The sequence below is a fragment of the Spermophilus citellus genome, assembly GCF_964194105.1.
Source record: "Spermophilus citellus genome assembly, chromosome: 5".
Classification (NCBI taxonomy): Eukaryota; Metazoa; Chordata; class Mammalia; order Rodentia; family Sciuridae; genus Spermophilus; species Spermophilus citellus.
The window spans coordinates 2,725,406-2,749,889 of record NC_138186.1 but is presented as its reverse complement, the minus strand read 5'-3'; the positions used below and the strand labels follow the sequence as shown (position 1 = coordinate 2,749,889).

General features: G+C 51.7%; 1 protein-coding gene across 1 annotated transcript in view; it reads right to left on the bottom strand.

Moving 5' to 3' along the window:
* The window catches only part of KIAA0319, a 47,450-nt gene that overhangs the window by 4,454 nt on the left and 18,512 nt on the right, over positions 1-24,484 (bottom strand). The window contains exons 7-19 of the mRNA XM_081295946.1: positions 23,957-24,044; positions 22,925-23,017; positions 21,342-21,471; positions 16,971-17,203; positions 14,423-14,542; positions 13,790-13,922; positions 12,711-12,859; positions 9,083-9,234; positions 7,481-7,619; positions 6,740-6,899; positions 3,170-3,312; positions 1,642-1,764; positions 558-648 (exon numbers count right to left, since the gene is read on the bottom strand). Of these exons, the coding sequence (XP_081152072.1) occupies positions 558-648; positions 1,642-1,764; positions 3,170-3,312; positions 6,740-6,899; positions 7,481-7,619; positions 9,083-9,234; positions 12,711-12,859; positions 13,790-13,922; positions 14,423-14,542; positions 16,971-17,203; positions 21,342-21,471; positions 22,925-23,017; positions 23,957-24,044 (1,754 nt within the window). The remainder of the gene's footprint in view (positions 1-557; positions 649-1,641; positions 1,765-3,169; positions 3,313-6,739; positions 6,900-7,480; positions 7,620-9,082; positions 9,235-12,710; positions 12,860-13,789; positions 13,923-14,422; positions 14,543-16,970; positions 17,204-21,341; positions 21,472-22,924; positions 23,018-23,956; positions 24,045-24,484) is intronic.

The window sequence follows — 24,484 nt, the reverse complement described above, 5'->3', positions numbered from 1 at the left end:
AGACTGAGGCAGGAGGATAGAAAGTTCAAGATCATCAGCAACTTAGCAAGGCCCTGTCTCAAGATAAAAAATAAAGAGGGTGGGGATGTGGCTCAGTGGTAAAGCGCCCTGGGTTCAATCTCTAATACCTAAAAATACAAGGGATTCATATAGATCAGGATGTTGTTTCATGCAATAAAAACTGAAGTCTTCTTCTAGAAGTCTGTACCAGTATTCTTGTAGAACTCTTTTATCCACTGAGACCTCTAAGGCCACCAAGGTTCTGCTCTGGGGAAGTGACCTGAGCTAGGGAGGATAACACTGGATTTGATGGAGAACTTGGACCCTCTGGAAAGTGAGAGCTTTCAGAAGGAGAAGCAGCCTCCAGTATTAATCCACTTCTGCAGGATCCTGCACCTTGGGCCAGATGTGCATCAAATTCTTGGACTAGCTTGTCTTCATAAAAGCGACCATCAGACAGGTCCGCAACTTAAGAAACCTCAGCAAGCCCACAACGGCAAGACACGGTGCCCAGGGAGGCACCTTGGTTCTGCGTGGACAGGCGCACCAGCACGTACCTGTGACAGCAGCAGATGCACAGCCACATCACGCCTCCCGCCAGCACTAGGAGAGCGCAAGCCAGCCCCGTCACATAGAATATGCTCCACTCTGGAAAACGAGAGAGCCGGGGTAGGAACTGTGGGCTGTTTGCACACAGCACCGCGAGGGATTCGCAGTGATCTCTGAGGCAGCGCAGAGTAGCAAGGCAGAACGTCAGTAATCAACACCTAGGACGGCCCTGTTCCGGCCCATTGGTCCAGGGACTCATGGAGCACTACTTCATGCTGACTAGAGAACCGAGTAACCTAAAATAACCAAATCAACCCATTAAGCAGCATAATGTCCCTCCCACACACACTGCGGCCCATCAGCCGAGTCCCTCCAGAACCCCAAGATCACGACCCTCCCCAAAAATGGTCCTGGCGTGGTGTTAATGAAGCCAAGTGCCCGTGGATGAAGACACCTTTCAGCCCCGTCTTCCCTCCTCCTGTGCCCTCGCTCATCAAGGGCTCTGCCCAGCACTTGAGGACCAGAGGAGCCGCAGGAGCCAAAGCTGAGCTGGGTTAAAGCTCTAGGGGTGAACATCACACGCTCTCCCTGGAATCGTGGCCCAGGTGGCAGCTCTGCATGCTTGTGCCATGTGAGGCAGGCTGTGATCTGGCAGTCAGCTCTGACCATTCTTTGGGCCAATCATTCCCATCAAAACCACAAGTCTACTCCTAGAGGACGACCACTGATCGGATACGGCTTTCTCCCCAGAGTAGATGGAGGGACCCAGCCCGGCCTGCTGAGGCCCTGGCTCCCACTGTTGGTGCCTGCCTGGAGGACAGCCCGGAGGAGTGGGCTGGGTCTCCATCCTGGTCCAGTTCAGGCAGGTCCCCCTGAGTTGGAGCCAACGGAGGTGCAATCTGGAAACGTGGCCTGTGGCCACAGCAGCCCCTTCTCAGAGCTGCCGGCCAGGGTTGGCAAGCGGCTCTGCCGCAGAGCACTCCTCCCGGGGAGGTTGGATGCATAAGCCAGAAGGCAGCCCTGGGGAGGACTCTGGGATAGGACGGTGGCCCTGCACCTCCTTGCCACGGCCACCTCAATGCCAGGACTCACCACAGTTGCTCTCCCCATCGCGGACATAGCGCTGGATCAGGTTCTCCATCCACAGCTGGGAGCAGACACAGCGCTTGGTGATGGGGTCGCAGCGGCCGTGCCCAGAACACTCCAGAAGGCAGCCTGCAAGGGGCAGGGAGCTGAGGGCCGCAGGGAAGGCCCTGGCTTCCCTGCTCTGCACCCAGCAGCAGAGGCCCTGAGCACTTGTGTGGGGTTGGACCGAGGACCTGCGACCTCCTCATCAGGAAGCAAACGGCAGAGAAGCCACACCGTACAGCAAACGCCTTCAAACCCAGCAGACACGTGCCACCTCTGGCCCAGGAAAGCGGATTCTGGGAATGCACCCAGTGAGACTGGCTGGGAATGTGCACAGAGCTCTTGTGTGAATGTCACAGAGCTCCTTGGATACAATATCTGCATTGTAACATTATTGAAAATCAATCCTAAAGTCCATGGATACAGGGCGGGTCACATGACTGCAGATCACGCCCAGGGAGGCTCGACACACAGCCACCAGCATCTCCCTAACGGGAAGCTTAAAGGAGTTAGTTGAGAAAATGACCATATATGAAGTTAAAAGCACAGTTAAAACAGACGACGGGGCTGGGGGTGCGGCTCATGGTGCGGCTCGGGGTAGAGGGCTGCCTAGCATGAGTGAGGCCCAGGTTCAATCCCCAGGTCTCAAAAGAAAGACAGACATCAAATCATCCTGATTGTATTACATGTTCACAGAGATGGAGCAACTGGAGAGAAATAGCAGAATATTATGAGTCATCTCTGAGTGGTGTGAATTCTAGACTTCACCATCTGGAAGATTCTTTCCTCCTCGATATCTTCTGGATAGTCCACGTTTCCCACAACTATAAATATTACTTTGTAGCCAGAAAAAAAGAAGATATTTTTACATCAAGTTACTCTACATTATAATGGAGAAAGTCAATAATAGTTTATTGGAGAATTTGTTGGAAATAAATTTATTGGAAATAAATTTTACTGCCCAAATATTATCATGTCCCTTGTGACCCTCACAGAAATGACCACTTCAGCGTGACGTGCATTCATATTGCTCATGAGATGAAGACAGGACTGTGGACCGTGGACCAGTGGGTGTCCTGGAGGGTGGCCAGCAGGCACTGAGAGCAGGGTCCACGTGGGAGGCACACGGAAGCTGTGTCTGTCGTGGGCAGGCCAGCTGCACGTGCCTGCATCCTGACACTTGGGAGACGGAGGCAAGGGGAGAGCGTGAGCCCCGGAGTTTAAGACCAGCCTGAGCAACACAGAGGACCCTCTCTAAAAAAAAAAAAAAAAAAAAAAAAAAAAAAACAGAGAGACCCTGCCTGTTGTTGCTCTCTATCTCCTTCTAAGACACGGCTGTGGGCAGATGTGTGCTGCAGGAAACACCCCAAGAAGTAAGTACAGAACAAGTCCCTGGGTGTCCCCACCCACTCCTCTCCCTGTGCCTGCAAGCCATATCGTATCCACCACCAGCAAGTCTGATTCTTTTAGAAGATTCCAGAACGCAACATACCTGCTGTGTCCACCCTCAAGACCTTGAAAAGCAAGAAGTCGGCCTCCTCCCGTGACAGCCGCCTGTGCAGGGCTCGGGCCACGTCAGCGGCTCTGAGGACCTGGGCGGGAGGCCCGCTCTGCACATAGAACAGGAGCGTGGTGCTGCAGAGGAGACACGGAGCACAGCCACACATACGTGTCAGGCAGGGCCATGGGGCACGGCCAGCCTGGCCACCAGCCTGTGCTATCGGGAGCTGGGCGGGGAGGCAGGCTCATCGGCGGCCAGGAATCGCTTCTCTTCATAAATAACGGCCCTTAGGTCTCCAGGTACAGCTGGGAGAGGCCTCACAGGGGAGCCCGATGCACAGGTGCAAGCAGACACAGCGCACGCGAGGAGACCGCGCACAAGGAGCGCCTGCCTTCTCCCCTCCTTTGTTTTTGGTGCTGGATTGAACCCTGGCCCTTGCACATGCGAAGCACATGCTCTACCTCTAAGCTAAACCCCATCCCTCTAAAGCCCAACTGCAATGGCTTCCAGTACATTCACAGACTGGCACCACCATCACCGCTGTCTAAACCAGAACAGCCTCTTCACCCTAAAAAGATGACCCAGACCATTAGCAGATATTCCCCTCTCCTCCTCCCACACTCTGAAAACCACTGGTCTGCCTTTTCTCTTTATAAGAGATTTGAGGACTCTGGACACTTGGTGTAAATGGACTCACACGATGCAGTAATCCTCTGCGTCTGGCTGTTTACTTAGCACAGTGTTTTCAAAGTTCGCGGCGTTGCAGCATCTGCCCTGCGGCTCGATCGCTGTTTTATCCACTCCTCAGCTGGTGAACGTTCAGGTTTCTCCACTTTGTCTTTACTATGACTAGGTGCTACGCATATTCATACACAGGTTTTTGTCTCTCCTGGGTGTACACCTGTGAGTGGAGTCATCGGGTCGATGGCAGCTCTGATTGGCATCCTTAGGAACATGAGACCTTCCACGGGGCTGTGCCATGCAGATGTTCCAGGGTACCCACGTCCTTGCCAGCACCTGCCCTGCCCTGGTCGGCCAGTGGGTGCTGAGTGGTGTCAAGGTGGGGTTTTAATTTGCATTTCCTTAGTGGCTAATGATGAAGAGCATGTTTTCACGTGCTAATGGGCCACTTGCACATCTTCAGAGAAATAACTATTCAGATCTGTTAGTTTTCCAGGAATGTTGTTAAAAAAAAAAAAAAGTACAACAAATTTGTCTGTATCTCTTGACCCCTCTGTCCTGTGGCGCTCCCTGTGTACCCATGTCTCCACTCTTCTCACGAGGACACCAGGCACATGGATTGAGAGCCACCTATCCTAATACTACCTAATCTTAAATTAACTACATACTTCTGCAACAACTCAGTTTCCCACTGAGTTGGTACCAGGCTCAGCACTTGGCTAAACCACGTTGGGGACACAGTTCTACCACAAGTGTTTCTTTTGCGGGCACTGGGCTTCCAGTGAGTGGGCTCTCTCATCCAGCAAGGAGGTCCACGGAACAGGGTAGAGGAGAGTGTGGCTGCGGAGTCACTAATCTAGACCTCTGGAGACCAAGCAGGAAGCAGGTCTGATTTTATTGCACAGTTACCATGGATATAGACTCAGGCAGCAGCCAAGCAGATTACAGGCAGCCACCAATGCAATGTCTGCTAACTATCCTTGCAGCGACCAATCGAGGAGTGGGCTGTGGAGCAAGCTCAGGGACGGCCACACATGGCCTCAAGCCCAGGGCTGTGCCTACGGGGTAAGCAACCTGCCGCTCACACTCTCTCTCTCTGTGCCTAGCACGAGGGCAGGGCCTGCCACTCAGACGCCCGTAACGTCTGCCATGGATGAAGTACACCATGTACTCGTCCCCACATTCCAGCGCCTGTGGCTGGGCTTTGCGCTCTGTACCCTCGCGTGGCTTGTCACAGGCTGGCCCTTGAGCATGGAAGTGGCCATGATCCCTGGGCGAGGCACTCTGGTGCTGGCCTATCTTCTCACCAGGGGCTGAGTTTAGTTTGACAGTATTTCGTCACCAGTTTGTGCTTCTGCACTGGAAGGGCGGTCGGCCTACAGTTTTCTTTCCTTGTGGCGTCCTTTTCTGATTGAGGATTGGGGGAGAGCTGCCTCACAGCACCATTGGGAAATGTTCCCCAGATTCTATTTTGGGGGAATCTTGTGAAGTGCTATGTTAACCCTTTAAACATTTTGCAGGGTTCGCTGGGAAAGCCGGCTGGTCCTGGGACATTTGGGGACCTTTGTTACTCTTCAGTCTCCGCCTGTTGCACGTGGGTCTACTTAGACTTGTCATTTCTTGTCAGTAAGTTTTTTTGCTGTTTATGTCCTTCTAGGGTTTTCGATTTCACAAGATTCTCTGGTGGGCTGGCGTGCGTTCAGAGCATCTCTGTAAAGTCCTTTCCATTTCTGTAAGGTTGTCCCCTCTTTTATTCCGGCTGTAACAATTTGAGCCTTCTCTGGGTTTTTCTTGGTCAATCTTTATAAACTTTGTTGACTGGCCAAAGGAACAACTTTTGGTTTTGTTGATTTCCAGAAAAGCCTGTGACTCAGTATTTTTTGGTCTTTTTTAAGTAAGAGAAATATATGCTGTGTTTTAGAAAGAGTTCTGTAAAAAGTAACTAGAGGGCTGGGCCTGGCACCCCATGCCTGTAATCCCAGCGACTTGGTGGGGGTGCAGGGGGGCTGTGGCAGGAGGATCCCAAGTTCAAAGCCAGCCTCATCCATTTGGCAAGGCCCTAAGCAACTTATCATGAGACCCTGTCTCAAAATTTAAAAATGTAAAAAGGCGTGGGAGTGCTGGGGATGTGGCTTAGTGGTAAAGAGCCCCTGGGTTAAATTTCCATTGCCAAACATACACACATCCATCCATCCATACATACATACAGGACTGGGAAGGAGCTCGGGGTAGAGGCTGGCCTAGCATGCAAGGTCCTGGGCTCAATCCCCAGCACCGCAAAATCACCACAATGACAATAATAGTAGTAATAATTAGGATGTGTTTCACTGGGCACTTTTCTAAGTAAATATCAGTCCCATGGAAAAGTAGCCCAAGGGAACGAGCTGATGGAATTACTGTGCATGGTGGTTTTTCCCCCATATTCCTCCTCTCCTCCCCTCCACTCAGCCGGATAAACATTTAAAAACAAATCCCAGTGAGCCCTGCTCCTCGGGGAACGCCTCCTATAATCCCAGCTGCTGGGGAGGCTGAGACAGGAGGATCTTGAGTTCAAAGCCAGCCTCAGCAACAGGGAGGTGGTAAGCAACTCAGTGAGACCCTGTCTCTAAATAAAACACAAAATAGGGCTGGGATGTGGCTCAGTGGCTGAGTGCCCCTGAGTTCAATTTCCAGTACCAAAAAAGAAGACCAAAACGAACCCCATGGAAACACAAAAGGCAGGAGCTCAGCCTCACACACTCCAACCCTGGAAAGAGGGAAGCTGAGAAGCTTGGGCCACAGGAGCCCAGAGGCGTGCGCAGGGAGGAAACCCGACAGCGCCGTCCTGGCCTCCGGGGTCCGCAGCTACGGCACTTGGACAGCTCAGCCAACAAGAGGTACCTGAGATCCGAGTGTGCCTGGATCCGCTGGACCTTGATGTCCGAGTCCAGCACGTCCAGCAGCACGGCCAGCTGCCTCACCACGGCGTCCTTCTGCTGCTCTGTCAGCTGCCCGACCCCCACCTGCAGGATCAGCTCCACCAGGCCGCCCCTCCTCGGGTCTGGAAGGAGAGACCCCAGGGCTTTCCACCTGGAGGCCGCAGGCATGGCCTGCGGGATTTCCACACCTGGCTTCTAGGACAGTTCTTCCAGACACCACAGAGGCTGCTATGGGGAGTACTTTCTCTGTTTTGTCCCTGTTTGTTGTCTTTTTTTCTTTCCAGCATACCTGAGCCTCTGCACTAATCTGAAATGTCAGCATCCCCCATGCTTGCCCAGGACCAAAGAGAATCTACCCCCACCCCGTGCCCTGAGCATTGTCCACCCCCAGTGGGGGTCAGTGTGGCCTCCTTGTGAGCTCTCCCCCACCCGGGCATCCCAGCCCCGCGTCCCTGCATCCACTACACATTAAGTCTTTGTCTCTTGGCAGGAAAACAAAAGTGTAAAGATGATCTCGCTGCCAGCTACAGTTGTCCTTAACAAGTTACGGGGCTGGATGACGGAGTGAGGATCACAAGGGCAGGAAGTGGGCCGAGAGCTGACTCCAGCCACAGAAGGCCCCCCACCACGCTGCATCTGTGAAGATCCCCAGGTGCTGACCAGCTGGACCGTGCCTGGGCAGCTCCTCAGTCTGTGAACACACCTGGCTGCACCTCCACAGTGGCGGTGTCTGTGTCCAAGGCCCCCTGGCTGTCGGTGACTCTCAAGCGGAAAGTGTAGACCCCCTCCACCAGATTGGTGAGCTGCAGGGCCACACTGTGGTCAGAGCCATCGATGACATCCTGTGAAGCAACAGGATGCACAGGGCAGCTGTCAACCTCGGGTTTCTGATCCCAAGCCCGAGCACCCTCACCCACGAGACGAGACGGGTCAGGCTGAGGAGGGAGCAGGCCGGCTGGCTCTCCTCCCCACACAGCTCCAGGGCACAAAGTCCAAGGCAGGATTTCCAGGGCCCAAGCACTTTCCAGGAATTAGCAAATGAGTGATTCTGTCCAAGAGAGGGAAAGACCCAAACCAGGGCGAGGACCCCAGGGGCAAGGCCTGGGTTTCACAGGTCTTATTTAACATATCTGCTTTATAACACTCTCATCTTGGGCTCCCCCCCAGCACGACATGTTCTCCTCAGACCAAAACCCTGGGAGAAACGTCATTGCTCTGTGGGCCTCGGTGGTCCGAAGGATTAGAACAGACTCTCCAGATTCCCAGCTCTGAACTTGCTGACGGGAAAGGATGCACAAGAAGGTAGGGACTCCGAGGAGAGGAAGAGAAGCCCAGGAGACCCACCACAGCTGGGCAGAGGGGCTGGGGAAATGTGGAGCGCTCTCCCTCCCTGTAACCACACCTTCCGTACTTCTCCCAGAGAAGGTTCGCAGTCCCTGGCAAGGGCAGGAAGGAAGGCGCCCAGCCCTAAGCCCAGGAGGCACAGGGGCTGTGGGAAAGTGCCCCAGAAGCTGCGTCCTGGATGGTCTTGTAGGCAGAGGGACGAGCTAGCTGACCTGAGCCAAGGCTCTCTGCACCTCTGCGTTCACTCTCCTCCCCTGCGGAGGGGATCGGCCATCCCGACTTGTGACATGTCTGATATGACATAAGGAAGAGGAAGAATCTACTTGGACCCAAACAGCAATGACAGGGAAGAGCAAAAAGATTCCCTCAAGAGACTTGGCCTCCAAGTGCTCCAGGCTCTGCTCTGCTACCCAGCCAGGGTGTGGTCAGGGAAGGGTGGAAAGGATTTCAGGATCTAACAGCAGCTCTGGCCTCCAGGCCCCGGGATATTCAAACTTAGACCAAGCCCCTTAGCAGGGAGATGAGGCCATGATAATAACACTGCTACAGACTGACTGTGTCCCCCAAACCTCACATGTGGAAGCCCTGACCACCAGTGTGACGGTGCCCAAAGGCAGAACCCACAAGGAGGTAATCAAGGTGAAAGGAGGTCCTAGGGTGGGGCCCTGATTAGATATGATCAGTGTCCTGCTGAGAAGAGACTCAGGGCTTATGCCTCCCCTCCTCGCTCCCTGCCATGTGAAGACAAAGCGAGAAGGCAGCCATGGACTAGTCAGCAAGAGGCCTGAGCAGAACCTGAACTGGCGCTGGTGCCTCAGTCTCATCTTCCCACCCTCCAGAGCAGCAGGAAGTGGAGTCCTGTTGGCCAAGCCACCGGGCCCCAGTGTGCCGCTGAAGAAGCCCAAGCAACTGGCACAGACACATCACAAACAGGCACTCAGCTGGCATTCAAGGTACTCACCCCCGCAGCAGGACTCTGGCCATCCCGCACCCACAGATAGGACACAATGCCTTGGTCGTCGGTAGACCTTGAACCATCCAAAGTAATGGAATTATTGGGAAGGACGAGAACGTGTCTGCCACCAGCCCGGGCTCTGGGAGGACTGTTACTTTCTAGGTCAAGTACAGCAAAAAATAAGCAGAGACATCGATTTAAAATGCTGGTGATAGAAAGCAGGTCATAAAATACCCACAACTGTTCCCTCTTGCAGAGATGCAGATTTTAAATACTTAAAAGACATTATTTTCTGCCCCAGATACCTGCAAGACAATATATAGACTTTCTTACAACTCTGTGCTTAGCTGTTTAAGATTGGGGTGAAAAGGGCAGGTGGCAGCCTGGACACTGGGAACTTTTCTAGTATATATAATAATCTGTTACTTCTCTTTTTAAAAAGAGAGAAACATTGATCTTACAATGTTCAGGGTCCAGAAAGTAAAAACATTTTTATTTAAAACACACTCCAGGGGTATAGGTCAGTGGTAGAGGTCTTGCCTACTAGGTGCAAGACACGGCCAAGAAATAAAAATAAAAACAAAGTAAATACACCCTGGTCCACACCGTCTGGCTGCAGAAATATCTGGATTTTTTTAGTATTGTCAAACTGGTAGAAAATGATCAGCCCCTCACTCCTCTGACAAGGTGTCAGATAGAAATGAGACAGCATAGAGCCATTTCTGATTTAATACCCCAGGAAAGAGGGCTGGGGCACCAGCAGGAACAAGTGCCACCAGAGGGGTCATTCCAAGGCACAGGGCTGGTCTGGAGAGGAGGCTGCTGCAGGGCTCCGGAGGGCTCTTGAGTCTCCTCCCCACAGGCAGCAGCAGAAAACAGGGTGAAGGGGTGTGAGAATGGCCTTGGGCCTGAGCCTAAGCAACTCTATTTAAAAACTCCACTTTGAAACCTGCGGTCTCACCAGGTGCCTACGGAGCCCTCCAGTATGGGCATGAGGCACAGCCCTGACATGAACAAGTCACTTCCTCCCACCCTGACAAACTCAATGCGAAGTCTCTGTCATGTTGTCCTTGCCCCAATAAGGGGGAGAGGCAGGAGAATCAGGGTGAGGACCTCCAGACCAGATGCCTTAACACCAAGGCAAATGACGTCACTGAGAAACCCGGTGGCAGGATTGAAAGGGTGGTCAGAAGCCCCAAAATTCAGTCTAAGTGATGGGGCAAATGAGCAGACGTTCAGCCAGTCAACACTGATGCACACAAGCCTGAGAGCCTGCTGAGGACCTGGACTGACTCCCAGCTCTTCCCCTCCGCCTGACCCTCTGCGTTGTTCCCACCTCCCTCAAACTCTACAGCAGCCTCCTGACTCTGGTGAGAAAAGGACTTCTCCCCATGACCGCCTCCTCAGCCAGCCGTCAGCTCCACCCCAGGAGCAGCCTGCCTCGGTTCCCGACCTGATCACTGAGGTCTGAGTGAGTGTGCCTCTGCTGGACTTAGGGCCTAGGGCTGAGACTTCTGATCTGACACTTGAACTTGGCTTGCAGAGGGAATGCCTGTCATGAGCCTGTCATGATGAAGTGTGTTTGCAGTGCTTAGAATTAGTTAGTCTAGAATTGTTTGCTGTGAATTAATCAATCTAGAATTGTTTGCTGTAAATTGATTATGTCTATGCAGTGCCCAGCATTAAGGATTCTCATTTTCTTGATTAAGAACCTATAGAGTGAAATTGTATTGAGTGATTTGAGTGAATAAAGCATTGAAAGGGGCAGAAGTGTGTGGACATTCTTTATTTCCTCCCCCGGACTGCAGAAGTTGTACCTTTTGCCCATCCCGACAGGAGACCAAGGATGGAGCCCAATGGGTTGTTAATATCCCTGATCCCCAGGCTGGAGACTGCAGCAGAGACAACTGGTCCCATTCCCAGGCTTCCCGCTTCCGTAAGTGAGATGGGACTCGGGGCAGAGTGCTTGCCCAGCACACACAGGTCCTGGCTTGATCCCCAGGACAAAAAAAAAGGATCTCATTTACCACACTCCATGAGGGGTGGGACATGGGGAGGGGAGCGAGGTTCACGTTAAGGAGGCTCAATTCCAGGTGAGGGATGTGGCTCAGAGGTAGAGCACTCGCCTAGTATGCACAAGGCCCCAGGGTCAATCCCCAGCACCACACACACACACACATTAAAAAAAAAGACACAAAAAAACTTAATTCCACAGTGAAAAAGGGGGAAGGTGCTGAAGAATAGAGACAAACAGGCATAAACTGAGCCCAAAGTCCTGTAGAAAACAACACCGAGGTCCCAAGTAGGCCCATGGCAGGTCCAGCACTTCCCCTTGGTCTGTGCTCTTGAACTCCAGTTATATGCTCCCTGAATCCTGCCCAGACATGTCATTGTCACCAGCTCAAAATGTCCAAATCTGCATTTAAAACCCACTGCTGCTCTTCTGTGAATGCGATTTCCCTCATCACCCACCCACATGCCAAAGTCACGCATCTTGGTGCCATCACACTGCCATCCCTCCCAGCGTCATGCCACCTCTCTTACCCTCAGGTGCATTTCTAAGTGCTGAGAACACACGCTCCCAGGTCTTCCCAACATGTCCTCTTCTCCCTCTTCTAAACTTCTTGGCCTCCAGCAAGGCTCCCGTCACCTCCTGCCCAGATGACTCCACACCCCCACATCCTCCCGCCTGCTCATCGGTCGTTTCCTTCTCTTGTGTATATATTAAATGAGGCTGGAATGGAGCCAAACACCGGGTGCACACGCTCCACCCCTGAGCACACCCCTGTCATGTCATCTTCCTAGGAATCCACGTCTTAGAGTTGAAATGACATGGTGCTAGGGTTTGCTTTCAAACACTCCAATCAAAATGGAGGAACAAGACCAGCAAAGCAGTGCTAGCCGTGGAAGGTGCCCGCGGCACACGAGGGGCTTTAGGGCTATTCTGCTTTTGTGTGTGGTTAGAAGTATCTACAATAAGATGTCTTTAGAAATCCAACTCCGTATCACTCTGCTATGAAACTGCTCCAGCCTCACTACCTGCCAGCTGCTAGGCATGACAGGTGGCAGTGCACCCAGGCCCCAGCAGCTGTCCCCACAGCCCCACGCCCTGACCCTTCCCGTACCACACGTGCACCTTTCCGTCAGCCGTGCTCTCCTTCCTCTGTGCTTAAACACGTCACAATCGCCCATTTTAGTCCTTCCAACTAACCAACATTTGTGACTGCCACGAGTCCAACACTGCTCTACAGAGAGGATGAAGAAATGGCTGAAGCCAAGGGCCCGAGCCCTCGGGGCCACGGGAGGCAGGCGAGAGAACAGAGCCCAGAGCAGTTAACAGGGAGAGGCTGGGAGCACCTCTGAGCCGAACTCCAACAGAGAGCAGAGTGTGGCCGCATCTCCAGACCTGGGCTCTGGTCGCCACGGTCTCTGAAGGACAGTTACAAGATACACTAAGGAAAAGGAAAGGTGCTTCCTTACACAGGGCTTGGGGAGAGCTGTGTGGCTCCGAGGGTGGCCCGGCTGGCCCAGAGTGGCCTCTGCTGGGAAGGAGGGAGTGGGCACACACCGACATCTCGACCCGGCGGGGCCCAGGGTCCTGCTGGATACGAAGGCAGGCCGGTGGTCTACTCACCCCGCTTCACAGCCAGAGTCAGGGTGGACGTGCTGCTCAGCCCCTGCTGGTCTGCCACTGTGAGGCGGAAGAGGTGGGTACCCACCTGCAGCCCGGTGACAGTGGCCACGGCCCTGTCCACGTTCTCCATCTCCACTGCACTGGGGCCTCTGTAAACCAAGACAGTGGAGAACACAGGGAGGGCGTGGGGCGCTCAGGCAAGAGCGTGGCTGCCCCACAGACGCTGCCGCTGCAGGGCAATGTGCACACCCAGAGGGTCCTATGGTGACCCTGTGTCCCTGGTACTCTCCAGGTAACCCTGATCGTCAACCGCCACAGCCTATTTTCGACAGTCGGCTGCGCTCCTGGAAGAAGATCCCTGTTCTTGGTCTTTATTGTAGTTAGCTGCCAGTGAGATGATCTAGCCTTGGAAACAGAATCTTAGAAACTACCCCTTTCTTTTCGTAATAAAATTGGGTCAAAACCCTCGTCCACCTTTAGGGAGCGCCTGGAGGAGGGTGAGCCAGATGGCAATGTCCTAAGAGAGGCACGACGCGGTACATCAAGAGGGAGGCTCGGTTCTGAGAAGACCTAGGTTGAGCCCGGCTCCTCTCCTCCTGCCTTGGCAACCTGAGGTCATGTGATCTTACCAGTCCTTGTGCGTCTCAGGGTTTCAGCTTCAAAATGTGAGTAACGCTCGTGATTAGCCTCTTAAAACGTCACGCAGACGTCTAGGAGATGGAGCGCGTGAAGCTCAGGAAATGCCGGTCATATTGAGCTCTGAACTTCCGCGGCCTCCAGTCTGCGCAGGGTGGTGGGGTGCAGACAGGGCTCCCCCAGGCCCCCCTGAGCTTCTTCCATCCACAGTTCACCTCACGCCAGGACAGCCCTGCCACCTGCCCTGGCCCCACGCCCTGCAGTCTCCGTCCATCTTGTCTGTCTGCACTTGGTGCACTCTTCAGCCAACCATGCCCAGTTACTTCTAGAAGCCTGCTCAAGTCCTGACGGGCTCAGGGAAGTTGTCTGGTGCTGGTCCTCCGGGGAGGGGACACTGTCCCTCAGCATGGCTGTGACCCCTAGAGTGGTGGCTTGACACCCACCCAATGTGCTCCCAGTGGTAGTGGACGATGCCGTGGTCGTCACTGCTCCCGCTCCCATCCAGGGTGGCACTTTGCACTGGGAAGACCAGCTCCTCGTCGGGGCCGGCCACGGCCACGGGAGGCCTGTTGTTTCCTAGAAGTGCAGAAACCGTGTGTAAAGGTCCCATCTCTGCCGGAAGGCTGCCATCCTCTGACTTATTGTTCTAAACATTTATCTGATACATAAAAACATAAAAGTGGTACTTGATAACGGGTACCATAGAACGTTCCATGCGTGTGTGCGCTGCCTAATGTTTACATCAGACAAATCTCCTCATTTAACATTTTTTTTGTGGTGAAAGCCTCTGCAGATATTGCCCCCCACAGGTGCCGGTCCTTGGGCTCCTGCAGACCCTGTTGTCCCCTGCTAAGTCCCAATCATGTTGTACCACAGTTTAGAGACATAATCAAGACAAGATTCTGAACCTTGAAAGAAAACCGGTTCTCCGAGCAGCGTCAGCTCCCAGCCTGACTTCCTGACGGCAGCGAGGTATAGAGACTTTCCTGCCCAATTGGTCACAACCTAAGCCCAGGAGCCCAGTTACTGTTCCTGCTTTCATCTCGGGGGCCAGATCTCATTTCCATGTCACCTACCAGGCTGGACAATCACAGCGACCACAGCAGTGGACTGCTGACCGGCGGAGTCTGTCACTTGCAGCCGGAAGGCGTACTCTCCTTCCTGCAGAGCAGACAGATGAAGGTACGGGGTCTGTGCTCCCTAAGCAGCATCAAATGCAAAAACAAAAACAAAGAGAAATAGTAAAGAAGCACTAGTAAATAGTGACATATGCAAACTCATGATTTTACCTAATACAGAAAATATGAAAGGTATATGAACCCAGGAAAATGGAATGTGTAACCCACTGTGTATCCTCAGAGCATTGAAGGAATTAGGTGAATATAGCCCAAGAGGCAACGTCCATCAGGATGCACAGCAGGCACATTCTTCACCCAGCAATTCTCAGCATCTACACCAGAGAAATGCACAGGAGGCTCACCCCAGGGGCTGACCAAGCACAGTGCAACAGCAACACAAGGGAAGCAAACCACTGCCCACCAATGGGGGAGTGGCTAAGGCCACTGCAATCCACCATGGAATGCAAGCTTAGAAGAGAGATCCTCAGGGTTGGGCTGTGGTTCAGTGGTAGAGCAAGTGCTTAGCATGTTCCAGGCCCTGGGTTCCATACCCACCAGTCAAATAGAAGAATTTTAAAAGAATGAGGTAACTTTAAATTTTTTAAACGAAAAATGTAAAGACATATTAAACAAACAAACAAAAAGACATTGTATACACTGTGATAGTTATCGCTACACAAACACACACATACAAACACATAGAGAAGATTCTGGAAGTGCACTCACTAAACTTATCAAAGAAATTGCCTCTAATAGGGGACCTGGAAGAGAGTGGTAGTCAATATACATTTTCACCTTATCAGAGTTTATTTGAACTGGTTTTTAAATTTTTTCCTGTAAGAAGCAATTCATATATTACTTTTGCAATCAAAAATAAATCTGGGGGCTGGGGTTGTGGCTCAGCAGTAGAGTGCTCGTCTAGTGCATGCGAGGCCCTGAGTTTGATCCTCAGCACCACATAAAAAAATAAATATATAAAATAAATATTAAAAAATAAATTTTAACATTAAGGCAAAAAACATAAACAAACAAAAGCAACACCGTTTTTCAAAAGGCATGCTCTCAGCCACACTCGGTGCCTGCAGGTGAAAGTCCTTTTGTGGTAGAGCAGGTGCTTAGCATGTGCATGCTGCTGTGTTGTCACTGGTAATAGTTTCAGTTATTCTTACATTTGCAATTCATGGCATCGGGAAAGAATTTTAACTTTAATCCTATTTCAATTTATTTAATTTTAAAATCCCAGAATTGCCTAAATATAAATGTGTCTATATTTCTTGAGGTTTTAGTGGAAAATTGATAAAGAAAGTTGATACAGTATCAATTGTGTTATCACAAGGAATGATATTCTGAAATTTGAAATGCATAAATACTTAAGAATTTTAAAAGAAAATGCTTTCCTCTATTTTCCCCCTCTGGTGCTAGGGATCAACTCATGCAGGGCCTTGTGGACGCCAAGCCCATGCCCTGCCTCTGGGCTCCCCTACAGACCCTTTACTTTAACTAAACAGACCAAGCACATTTCTCTGAAAATTTCAACAGAAAAAGCATAACTTCTAGTACCTGCCTCAAAATTGATATGGTCAGAGGGATGCTCATGCACACGGGAACTGAGCAGACCATGGGCCTGCCTGAGCAAAGTGTTTACAAAGAAACTCTGCAGAACCGGCCCCTTCCCCAGTCTGCCACACAGCCTCAGCAGGCTGCCTGGTGTGGTTTTCAGGCCATGCAAAGGGTCTGGTTCTCAGAACTCGACTTTGTGGTGGCCCCAGCAGGTACGAAGCTCATGCCTTTGGACATCTTAATCAACCATGTGGCAATAACATGTTCCTGTGGACAGTCTCTGGGCAGGGAGAGAGGGGTGTGCAGCCACTGCACTGCTATGGAGAGCCAGACTCACTCGGGGACCCAGCCCCCGTAACTTCCCTCCACTACACGTCCGGGGGGGGGTGGATTCTGAGGGATTAGCTCTGGGCACATAAGGCTCAATAGTTATGTTAAAGAAAATTTGGAAGAATCTCTTAACCAAGGAAATATAAAATAGCAAAATAGCCCATCCTTTCTTTTCTTTTCTTGGCCAGTACTGGAAACTAAACCCGAATTAACCTCAAGATCTAGTCACCAACACGGGACAGCTTGGTTGAGAGGAAAGGCTGCAAACTTGGAAGGGTCGGGGGCTTCGGTGCTCCTCTATGAGTGCAGAAGTCTAACAGACACATGTATGAAAGCAGACTTTCTGGATCTAACTGCCCCTTCCCCAAACCAAGACTCAGTTGGTAGAAATAAAATATGGAAGGAAGGATGGATGGATGGATGGATGGATGGATGGATGGGGGAGTAAGGTAGATAGATGGATAGATAGATGATAGTGACAGGTGACACAGACAGATGCTGTAGTTGATAAGGGTGGACGATGTAGATGATAGAAACGGACAATAGAGATAGATACAGAGAACAATAGAGATGGGCGATACGGACAGACAACCAGAGTCAGAAGCAGGTGGAGAACGTGCCTGCATAGCCACCTCTTTGCTCCCACTGCTGGGGTCCAGGGACCACTCATAGAGGATGATCTGGTGATCATCACTGCTCTGGTTTCCGTTCAAAGTGACGGAGTTCTGGGGCAAGGTCATGGTCTGATTTGGGCCTGCGTTGGCCACAGGTGGGTGGTCCACAGCACTGCTGACGATCAGGGTGGCAGTGGTGGAGTTGGTGGCTCCATCAGAGTCAGTGACGGTCAACCTACAGAAAGGAGAGGAGGCTGTGACTCTGCAGAGCCTGCACACCTGGACGTGAGTGGCCAGCTCAGCTGCTCCTGGTCACAGTCTCCAGAACGGCTCAGAACAGGCAAATAGAAATGGAGGATGAAGTTTAAAGAAGCACATGGACTCAGGGATGTTTTTCCTGCTTTTGTTCCTGTTGACTCATCTTTCTTTATCTTCTCATGTTAGTTTATGGGTTTCCCTTGCCTCTAGGATGCTGGGTGGAGAGGACCCTCGGCCAGAGCAGCTGCTCTCCATAGCTGAGACTAAGAAGGACGGCGTCCGAGGCAAGTTCTGCCTTCAGTCTGGAGCACTGGGGGACAGTGAACCATTCGTGGATTTTCAGCTAGGAAGCTCCTATAATTTTTCAACCCTTTTCCAGAAGGCTTATGATAATTGTTTTCAGGACACTTTGCTAGGTAATGTTGGGACTCAACACTTTCAAATACAAAGTGATGCTCAGTCCACCAAAAGAAACCAGCATGGGCCCTCCTGTACTAACTGATGGAATTAGTTAGTTGGAAAGTGGAGAATGGGACATCCCAAAAGGCCACTTCATCCTCCTGGGGGACGACGGTGGCTGGGCAGTGGTAAGGGCTAGGTGGGTGAACTGGAATGTGGGGATGAAGACCAAGAAGCAGCTTCAGGGAGGTGCGTTCGGCCTGCGCCTCCTGGGCCTCCTCTCCCACGGCCCACCCGCTCTCTCCAACCAAGGTCCAAACTCCCATTTCATTATGCATAAATTTCATACTAATAAGTAATTAAAGTGATAGAGAAATATTTTAATAATAACTTTTTGAAGTTCCTTAGGCTTTTATATCAGAAACTTTCCACAAGTCCACATGAGAAAATCCTCAAATAAAAAAGTGGTTGACAATTTATCTATAATGTTTCAAACACCTGTAAACACACACAACTCTGACCCAGAAGTTTCACTCATACCCTAAAATGTAGCCGTAAAGATGTTGTTCACAGGGAATGACGAGTCTGACTTCATAAACTACTACTATGTTGTAGCACCACAGCAGCCAACGTGCAGAGAAAGCCCAAACCAGACCCCCCACAAAGACATCTGCTAAGACGTGCCCTGCAGACTGGGAGGGACAGAGGGACAATGAGTGGAACCAACGCCCAGGTGGGGAAGACCACGATTGAGAGACCACCCATTCCAGATGGATAGAAATCTGAACACGAAGGATTCAAAATTTTAAACTGTTAGAAGAAAATATAGAAGGTAGGTTGCAAAACACCCCATATGTTTTATCCATGTAAGAGAAAAACATTTTTGTTTGTGAATAGAAAGGGGCTGTGAGGGGCTGGGGCTGGGGCTCAGTGGCAGAGCGCTTGCCTAGCATGAGTGAGGCACTGGGTTCCATCCTCAGCACCACGTTAAAAAATAAACAAATGTCCATATACAACTACAAAAAAAATTTTTTAAAAAGAAAAGGGGCTTCATGGTACTTAAATACCATGAAGAAGCCATGAGGAAATTCACCTCAGATACATGAAATCAGATTCCGTCCCTCTGTGTCCTTGTGTCTGGCTTATTTCCCTTAGCGTAATGCTCTTGGCATTTATCTGTGTTGTGTATTCTATCCAAATTTCATTCCTGGGTTTTTTGTTTGTTAATGTTTTTATTGTTTTTGGTACCAGGGATTGAACCCAGGAGCACTCTACCACTAGGCCACATCCCTAGCCCTTTTTAGTTTTATTCAGAGACAGGTCTCACTAAGTTGGTTAGGTCTTACTAAATTGCCGAGGCTGCTTTGAATTCACAATCCTCCTGCCTCAGCCTCCCGAGCTGCTGGGACTACAGGCGTGTGCCACTACACCAGGCTCATTCCTGTTTTTAAATTTCATTCCCTTCTAAAGCTGAATATCACTCAATTGCATGTGCGTATTTCCTATTTTGCGTTTCCATTCATCTGTGGACGGACAGTCATGCAAGGACACCCCTGTCTCTCGGCCATTGTGAACAACACTGTGGTGAACGCTGGAGTCCCTGCTGTCAGGTCCCTGGGTGTAGGCCCAGAGACAGAACCGCTAGGTCATGGGTGATTCTGTCTCGGCTGTCTGAGGAGCTGCGAGTGCTCTCAGCAGCTGCCGGGGGACATGCCCCCTCAGCCCTGGGGCTTCCACTTCTCCACACCCTTGGCAGCGCTGGCTATTTTCTTTCTTCCCTCTCCTCCCCTCCCCATCCCTTCCTCCCTCCCTTCTTTCCCTCCTTCTTTCCTTTTTAGCAATCCGAATGCGAAATGGATGAATAATTTCTAAGCTGACATTTCAAATAAACTAAAACATAAACTGACACAACTGTGTGCAAAGCCTAGAAGACTCTGGAGTCCCTCTGTGGACCTTGTGGTCAAAGATAAAGCCCAGAAGGTTCTGAAGGACCCCAAACCAAGCCGGACTCCAGGTCTGCAGACCCATGGGGACGGCTCTAGGTCTAACAGCTGGGAAGTAGCAGAAGGGACACCTCATGCAGCCACCTGAAATTCTGCTCCAATCAAGAAGAGAAGAGCTAAGTGAGAAAAAAGTCAATAGGGTCAAAGAGATAACTGGGAGCAGAGTCTCAGGGTCACAAGGGAGACGGGGGGGGGGGGGGGCCGGGGGGGACACGAGTGTGGAGACAGAACTCCCGGGAGGTCGGGAGGTCGGAGGACAGAGCCACCGTGGGAAAGAGAACTGCATTGAACCGGCATTCCCCTCCTGGCCATCTGCCTCTCGGTCTCCATCCCCAAAATGCAAATCTATGTCCTCCCAGAGACATGCTCACGGCAGCTTTATTTATAATTGTTCTGCCACAGAGAACCCAGATTTCAGCAGGTGGAGTGGGGTGCACCTGTATCCCAGATACTTGGGAGGTGAAGGCAGGATGATGGCTTGAGCCCATTGATCCCAGGGGTTCAAGAACAGCCTGGACAATGTAGTGAGATCCTCTCAAAAAAGACCCTAAATGTCCATTGTAGATGAATGGATAAATGAATCATGGCATAGCTATTGTTGGGGCTCAGAGATAATACCCCAATATATGACTTTTGGGGGGCATACTCAACAATTTTGTGTAAAGGGAAAGACTTTCTCTGGATTCCCTTCATCTGCACTGAGGCCCCACCTACCCCAAGGAACACACCTGCCTTCCCTCCCCACCCTGATACCCAACTGTCCACGGCAGAGAGGAAGGTTGAGGAACGAGCCCACACTGATGGGCTTCCCTTGAAACAGTCCTCACATCACGCCTTCCCCTAAGAATCGCCCAGGAGCCTCAAGTGGTTCACCTCCCGTCAGGCAAAGGGGCCAGAGTTTGAGCAGTGTTGAGTGGGCGACTCCCTCCATGTCCCCTCCTCCTGGCCGGGAGCGTCCTCCCCTGCACATTACTAAGCCTTCGGCCTTTTCTCCTGTCTGATCTGTCAGTTGACGACAGCGAACCCTGGAAGGTGTTCCTTCGCTCCTGCACCCTACGCTCACATAGACTCAGCCAAGGCAAGGGAACCCTGTGATGCAGACAGCACAGGTCAGCCTCAGCGCAGGCGACGAGCAGCTACGGTGCCCTCCAGGGACACAAGTTACAGAATGCAAAATGGTCAACGGTGGCAGGAGGGCCGTCAGTGGCTGCCTAGAAGGGCAAGAGGAGCTTTGGGGGCAATAGAAATGCTCATTGACTCCATCAGGGTGGTGGCTTCACAGGAGTGCACACGGGCCAAGAGTCACTGAGTTCCACAGTTTGAATATGTGCAGTTCACCTTACTTCAGTTGTACCCTAGAAAGTCATAAGAAGGAAAGATTGAAATAGCCAGGTAATTAACAGACAATCCCATAACTCTGCCTCACTTTGAAGATGCAGACTTTCTTTTTTGTAACTCAACAGAGCAAAAAGGGTGCTCTGTTATAGTCCCCATTCAGTTGCTGACACCCAAAACAAACACTTCCAGTGAACAGGTCACAGGAATCAGGGAGAATCAGCCTGCAGTGGCGCCAACCAGAACCCCGAGAAAACCAAATTCACCTCACCTGTGGACCAGGATAAAAAGCACAGCGACTTTTAGGCTTCAATTCAAGGAGACAGTCAAAATGTAAGTAGTGGGAAGCAATAAACAATGGCAACAGGACCCACTTGCCTGACGGTGTGGTTGCCAGGAGCAAGGTTAGCCATGTGCAGGACGGGGGTGTCGGACAGGTGTTGCCCCGAGAGGGGCCCGCTGACTGCTTCCCAGTGATAGCTCACTATCTCAGAGTCATCTGTACTCCCTAAAAGGTCAAAAGCAGAAACCAGAATGAAACCCAAGAATAGTAAAGCATAAACTTTGTGACTTATGTAATTCCAAACTTAAATTCATTTTTTGAATTTATTTTTTTAATTGTTGATCAAACTTCATTTTTATTTATTTACATGTGGTGCTGAGAATCGAACCCAGTGCCTCAACATGCTAGGCAAGCGCTTGACCACTGAGCCCCAGCCCCAGCCCCCTTTAAATTCATTTTATATGAGACTCTTACATAGAGCTCAATGGCACATATTATGTATTAGAAAGGACCATTTTCCTACTCCCTAAATTATCTCTGTCCTTCTCCTGGATTTGGGCAGATCCGAGTGAGGACGTTCCCACCACGTGAATTTTAAGAAGCACAGTGACGGTGTTGCTTTTTGAGAAAACAGGTGTGAAGAGCGCAGCACGTGGACAGGCTGGTTCCCCTCACCCCCTGCAGGAGGGACCCCACTCACAGGTTCCGAACCCCCCCATGCTGACCATGTGAAGAGCTGCTTCTCTGTCATTCAGACAAAGCTTCCCTACAGACATTATTAAGGCGTGAATCTAGAAAGGTCTGATCCTGCCTGAGAAGTTCCCACTTAAAACACAGCAAAATGTTTCATGTGGAATTGTAGAAATCGAGACCTGGCAGGGGGCCCGTTTCATCAAATTCATTAAAGGAAACCACAGGTTCAGGTGGCAGAGTATTCTGATTTCTTGTAACTAAGCTGCACTGAATCTAAACGCGAGGCGTCTTCTCATGTAAACACTTCCATTTAAAATATGCCTCATCTTCATGTCGCCAGGGGAGATGTGGACCTCCCATCTGGACAGATGCAGGGGTCAGGTGGGCGTGATCTCTGCACCCTTGCAGGCCAGCAGAAGGGAGCGGCCCTGGCTCTTCTCCGCGCAGCCAGGGCAGCTCTCCATGGGATCTGCATTAGCTTTGTGGTCAAGTGACATGACACGCAGATACCGCACACACTGAGGCTGGGGAGGCCGGTGAAGCAAGTGAGCACACACACGCCAGGCTCTTCTTATCTGCGTGGCCACCTGCAGCCCCCTGGGGCCTCTCCACTAGAGAGAAGGAACCCTGGTCACATCAGCAAGGGACACTCCCACCTCACTGATGGGAGCCCACTCATGCTACTTTAAAGTGGCTTTCCAGCTGCCCTTTACATACGTCACACACATCCACAGAAGCCTCTTGACTAGTGGCTTTAGGTCCAGGTCAATGAGCTGGCCCTAAGAAGTTCCTTACAGACCAAGGTGACAGCGGAAGGGCAAGGGAGCACAGGCAAGGACACAGTGAGGACAAAGCTGAGGAGCTGTAACAGAAGTTAGAGGAGGACACGCTCATCGCGTGTGGGCCAAGTCCCCAGGCCTGCTGCAGGGAGAGTCAGATCCTGGGGGGTGGGGGGCGAAACCCAGGCACATCAGGGGACACACACCGCTGCCATTGATGAGCGCTGCTGTCGTGGGCGGAACGAGCTCCTGTCTCCGGGGAGAAACAACGGCCACGGGAGGCAGGTTGACTCTTCCGGCTGTTGAGACAGAAAAAGACAGCCCTGAGCCCGGCTGTGCGGGCACAGGTCCACCCGAAACGACCACCCGAAACGACCACGGCTTTTTACCCTGATTTGAAACATCCTGCCAAGAGGGCGTCTCCCCGCAGGCTCAACCTAGAGAACGCTCTGAAGCCTTAGAACTTTCCCATGAATGTCAGTGTTCTCTGCAAGCTCACATTTCTGACTGTGACCAAGGCCCAGCAAGACAGGGAAGAATGACACGGGGTCCGTCCCTCCGTCAGAGCAGCAGCACAGACTTCAGCTCCTGTGACTGGCTGCGTCTTGGATCTTTGACTGATGGTGCCCAAAGCCACCACCATGCTCCAGCTATGATAAAGATCATGCAGAGTGGGCAGAAGGCCAGCTGCCGATCAGCGACAGGGAGGAGGGGACCTGGCAGAGCTCCGCCCTGCTGAACGGTGCTGGAGGCTGAAGGCCGGCTTGTGTCCTACTCACTGACCAGGGCTGTGGCCCCAGGGCAAAGGCCACCTGCTCTGATTCACATGGATGCCCTGACTTACAGCCCAGGAGTGGACACAAAGCTCACGGCAGACCTGTCCCCTGACCGGGAACATGTATAGGTGGCTTAACATGGTTAGGTGGCTCCAGTGGGTATGTTTAAAACACCCCTGCTCCCAAGCTGAAGCTGAGCCCCGAGGGCAGGAGGGCAGGGGAGTGGATGGAGGTCAGAGAGGAGGCTGAGGTCCAACTGCCAGCCCTCAGGAACTGAGCAGGCCAAACTGTGAGTCCAGCAGGTACTAAGCAGTCCTCAGATGGTAGGAAAACACAGCCACCTGGGGTCCACATGCCTTCCTATCATGGAGCCTCAGGTAGAAGTTGAAACGTCCTGGCCCTGTCACCCAGACGACAAAATCAAGATGGCCCACAGAGCAGCAGGCCGTCCGTCACACCTACCTGACTTCACAGTGACGTTGACCAAGCCCTCTCCAGAGGCCTTCTCACCAGAAACGGCCACCTTGAAGGTGTACAGTCCTGCTGACAACTGCAACATAAAGTCACACGGGAAGCCTGCCCAGCCCTGGCCGATGCACCCTAGGGGGGCTAGAATATCCCTGGTGTGGCAAGGAGGGGCTCAGGAGAAAGCCCCCATCCTGTCCATTCAGAGACTCCGTCTGGTGGCCACCTGACATGGAGGTCAGCTGGATGGCCCTTTCGCTTAGTGACAGCCAGCACAGGCCCTACAGAGGCCTAAGTGCAGAGATGGACCAGCCAGGGACAGCAGATCTCAAATGCATGGAAATCATGCACCTTTTTTTTTTTTCCAGAGCTGGGGATGGAACCGGCCACTGCCCCACTAACCCAGGTCCCCAGCCTGGAACCGCTGATGGTCAGGGGAGCACACTGAGCAATGGAGCTCAGTGACAAGAGGTGGCATAAGGGGTGTGGCAACTTCAGCTGGGTAGTCTCAGGAGGTGACAAGCA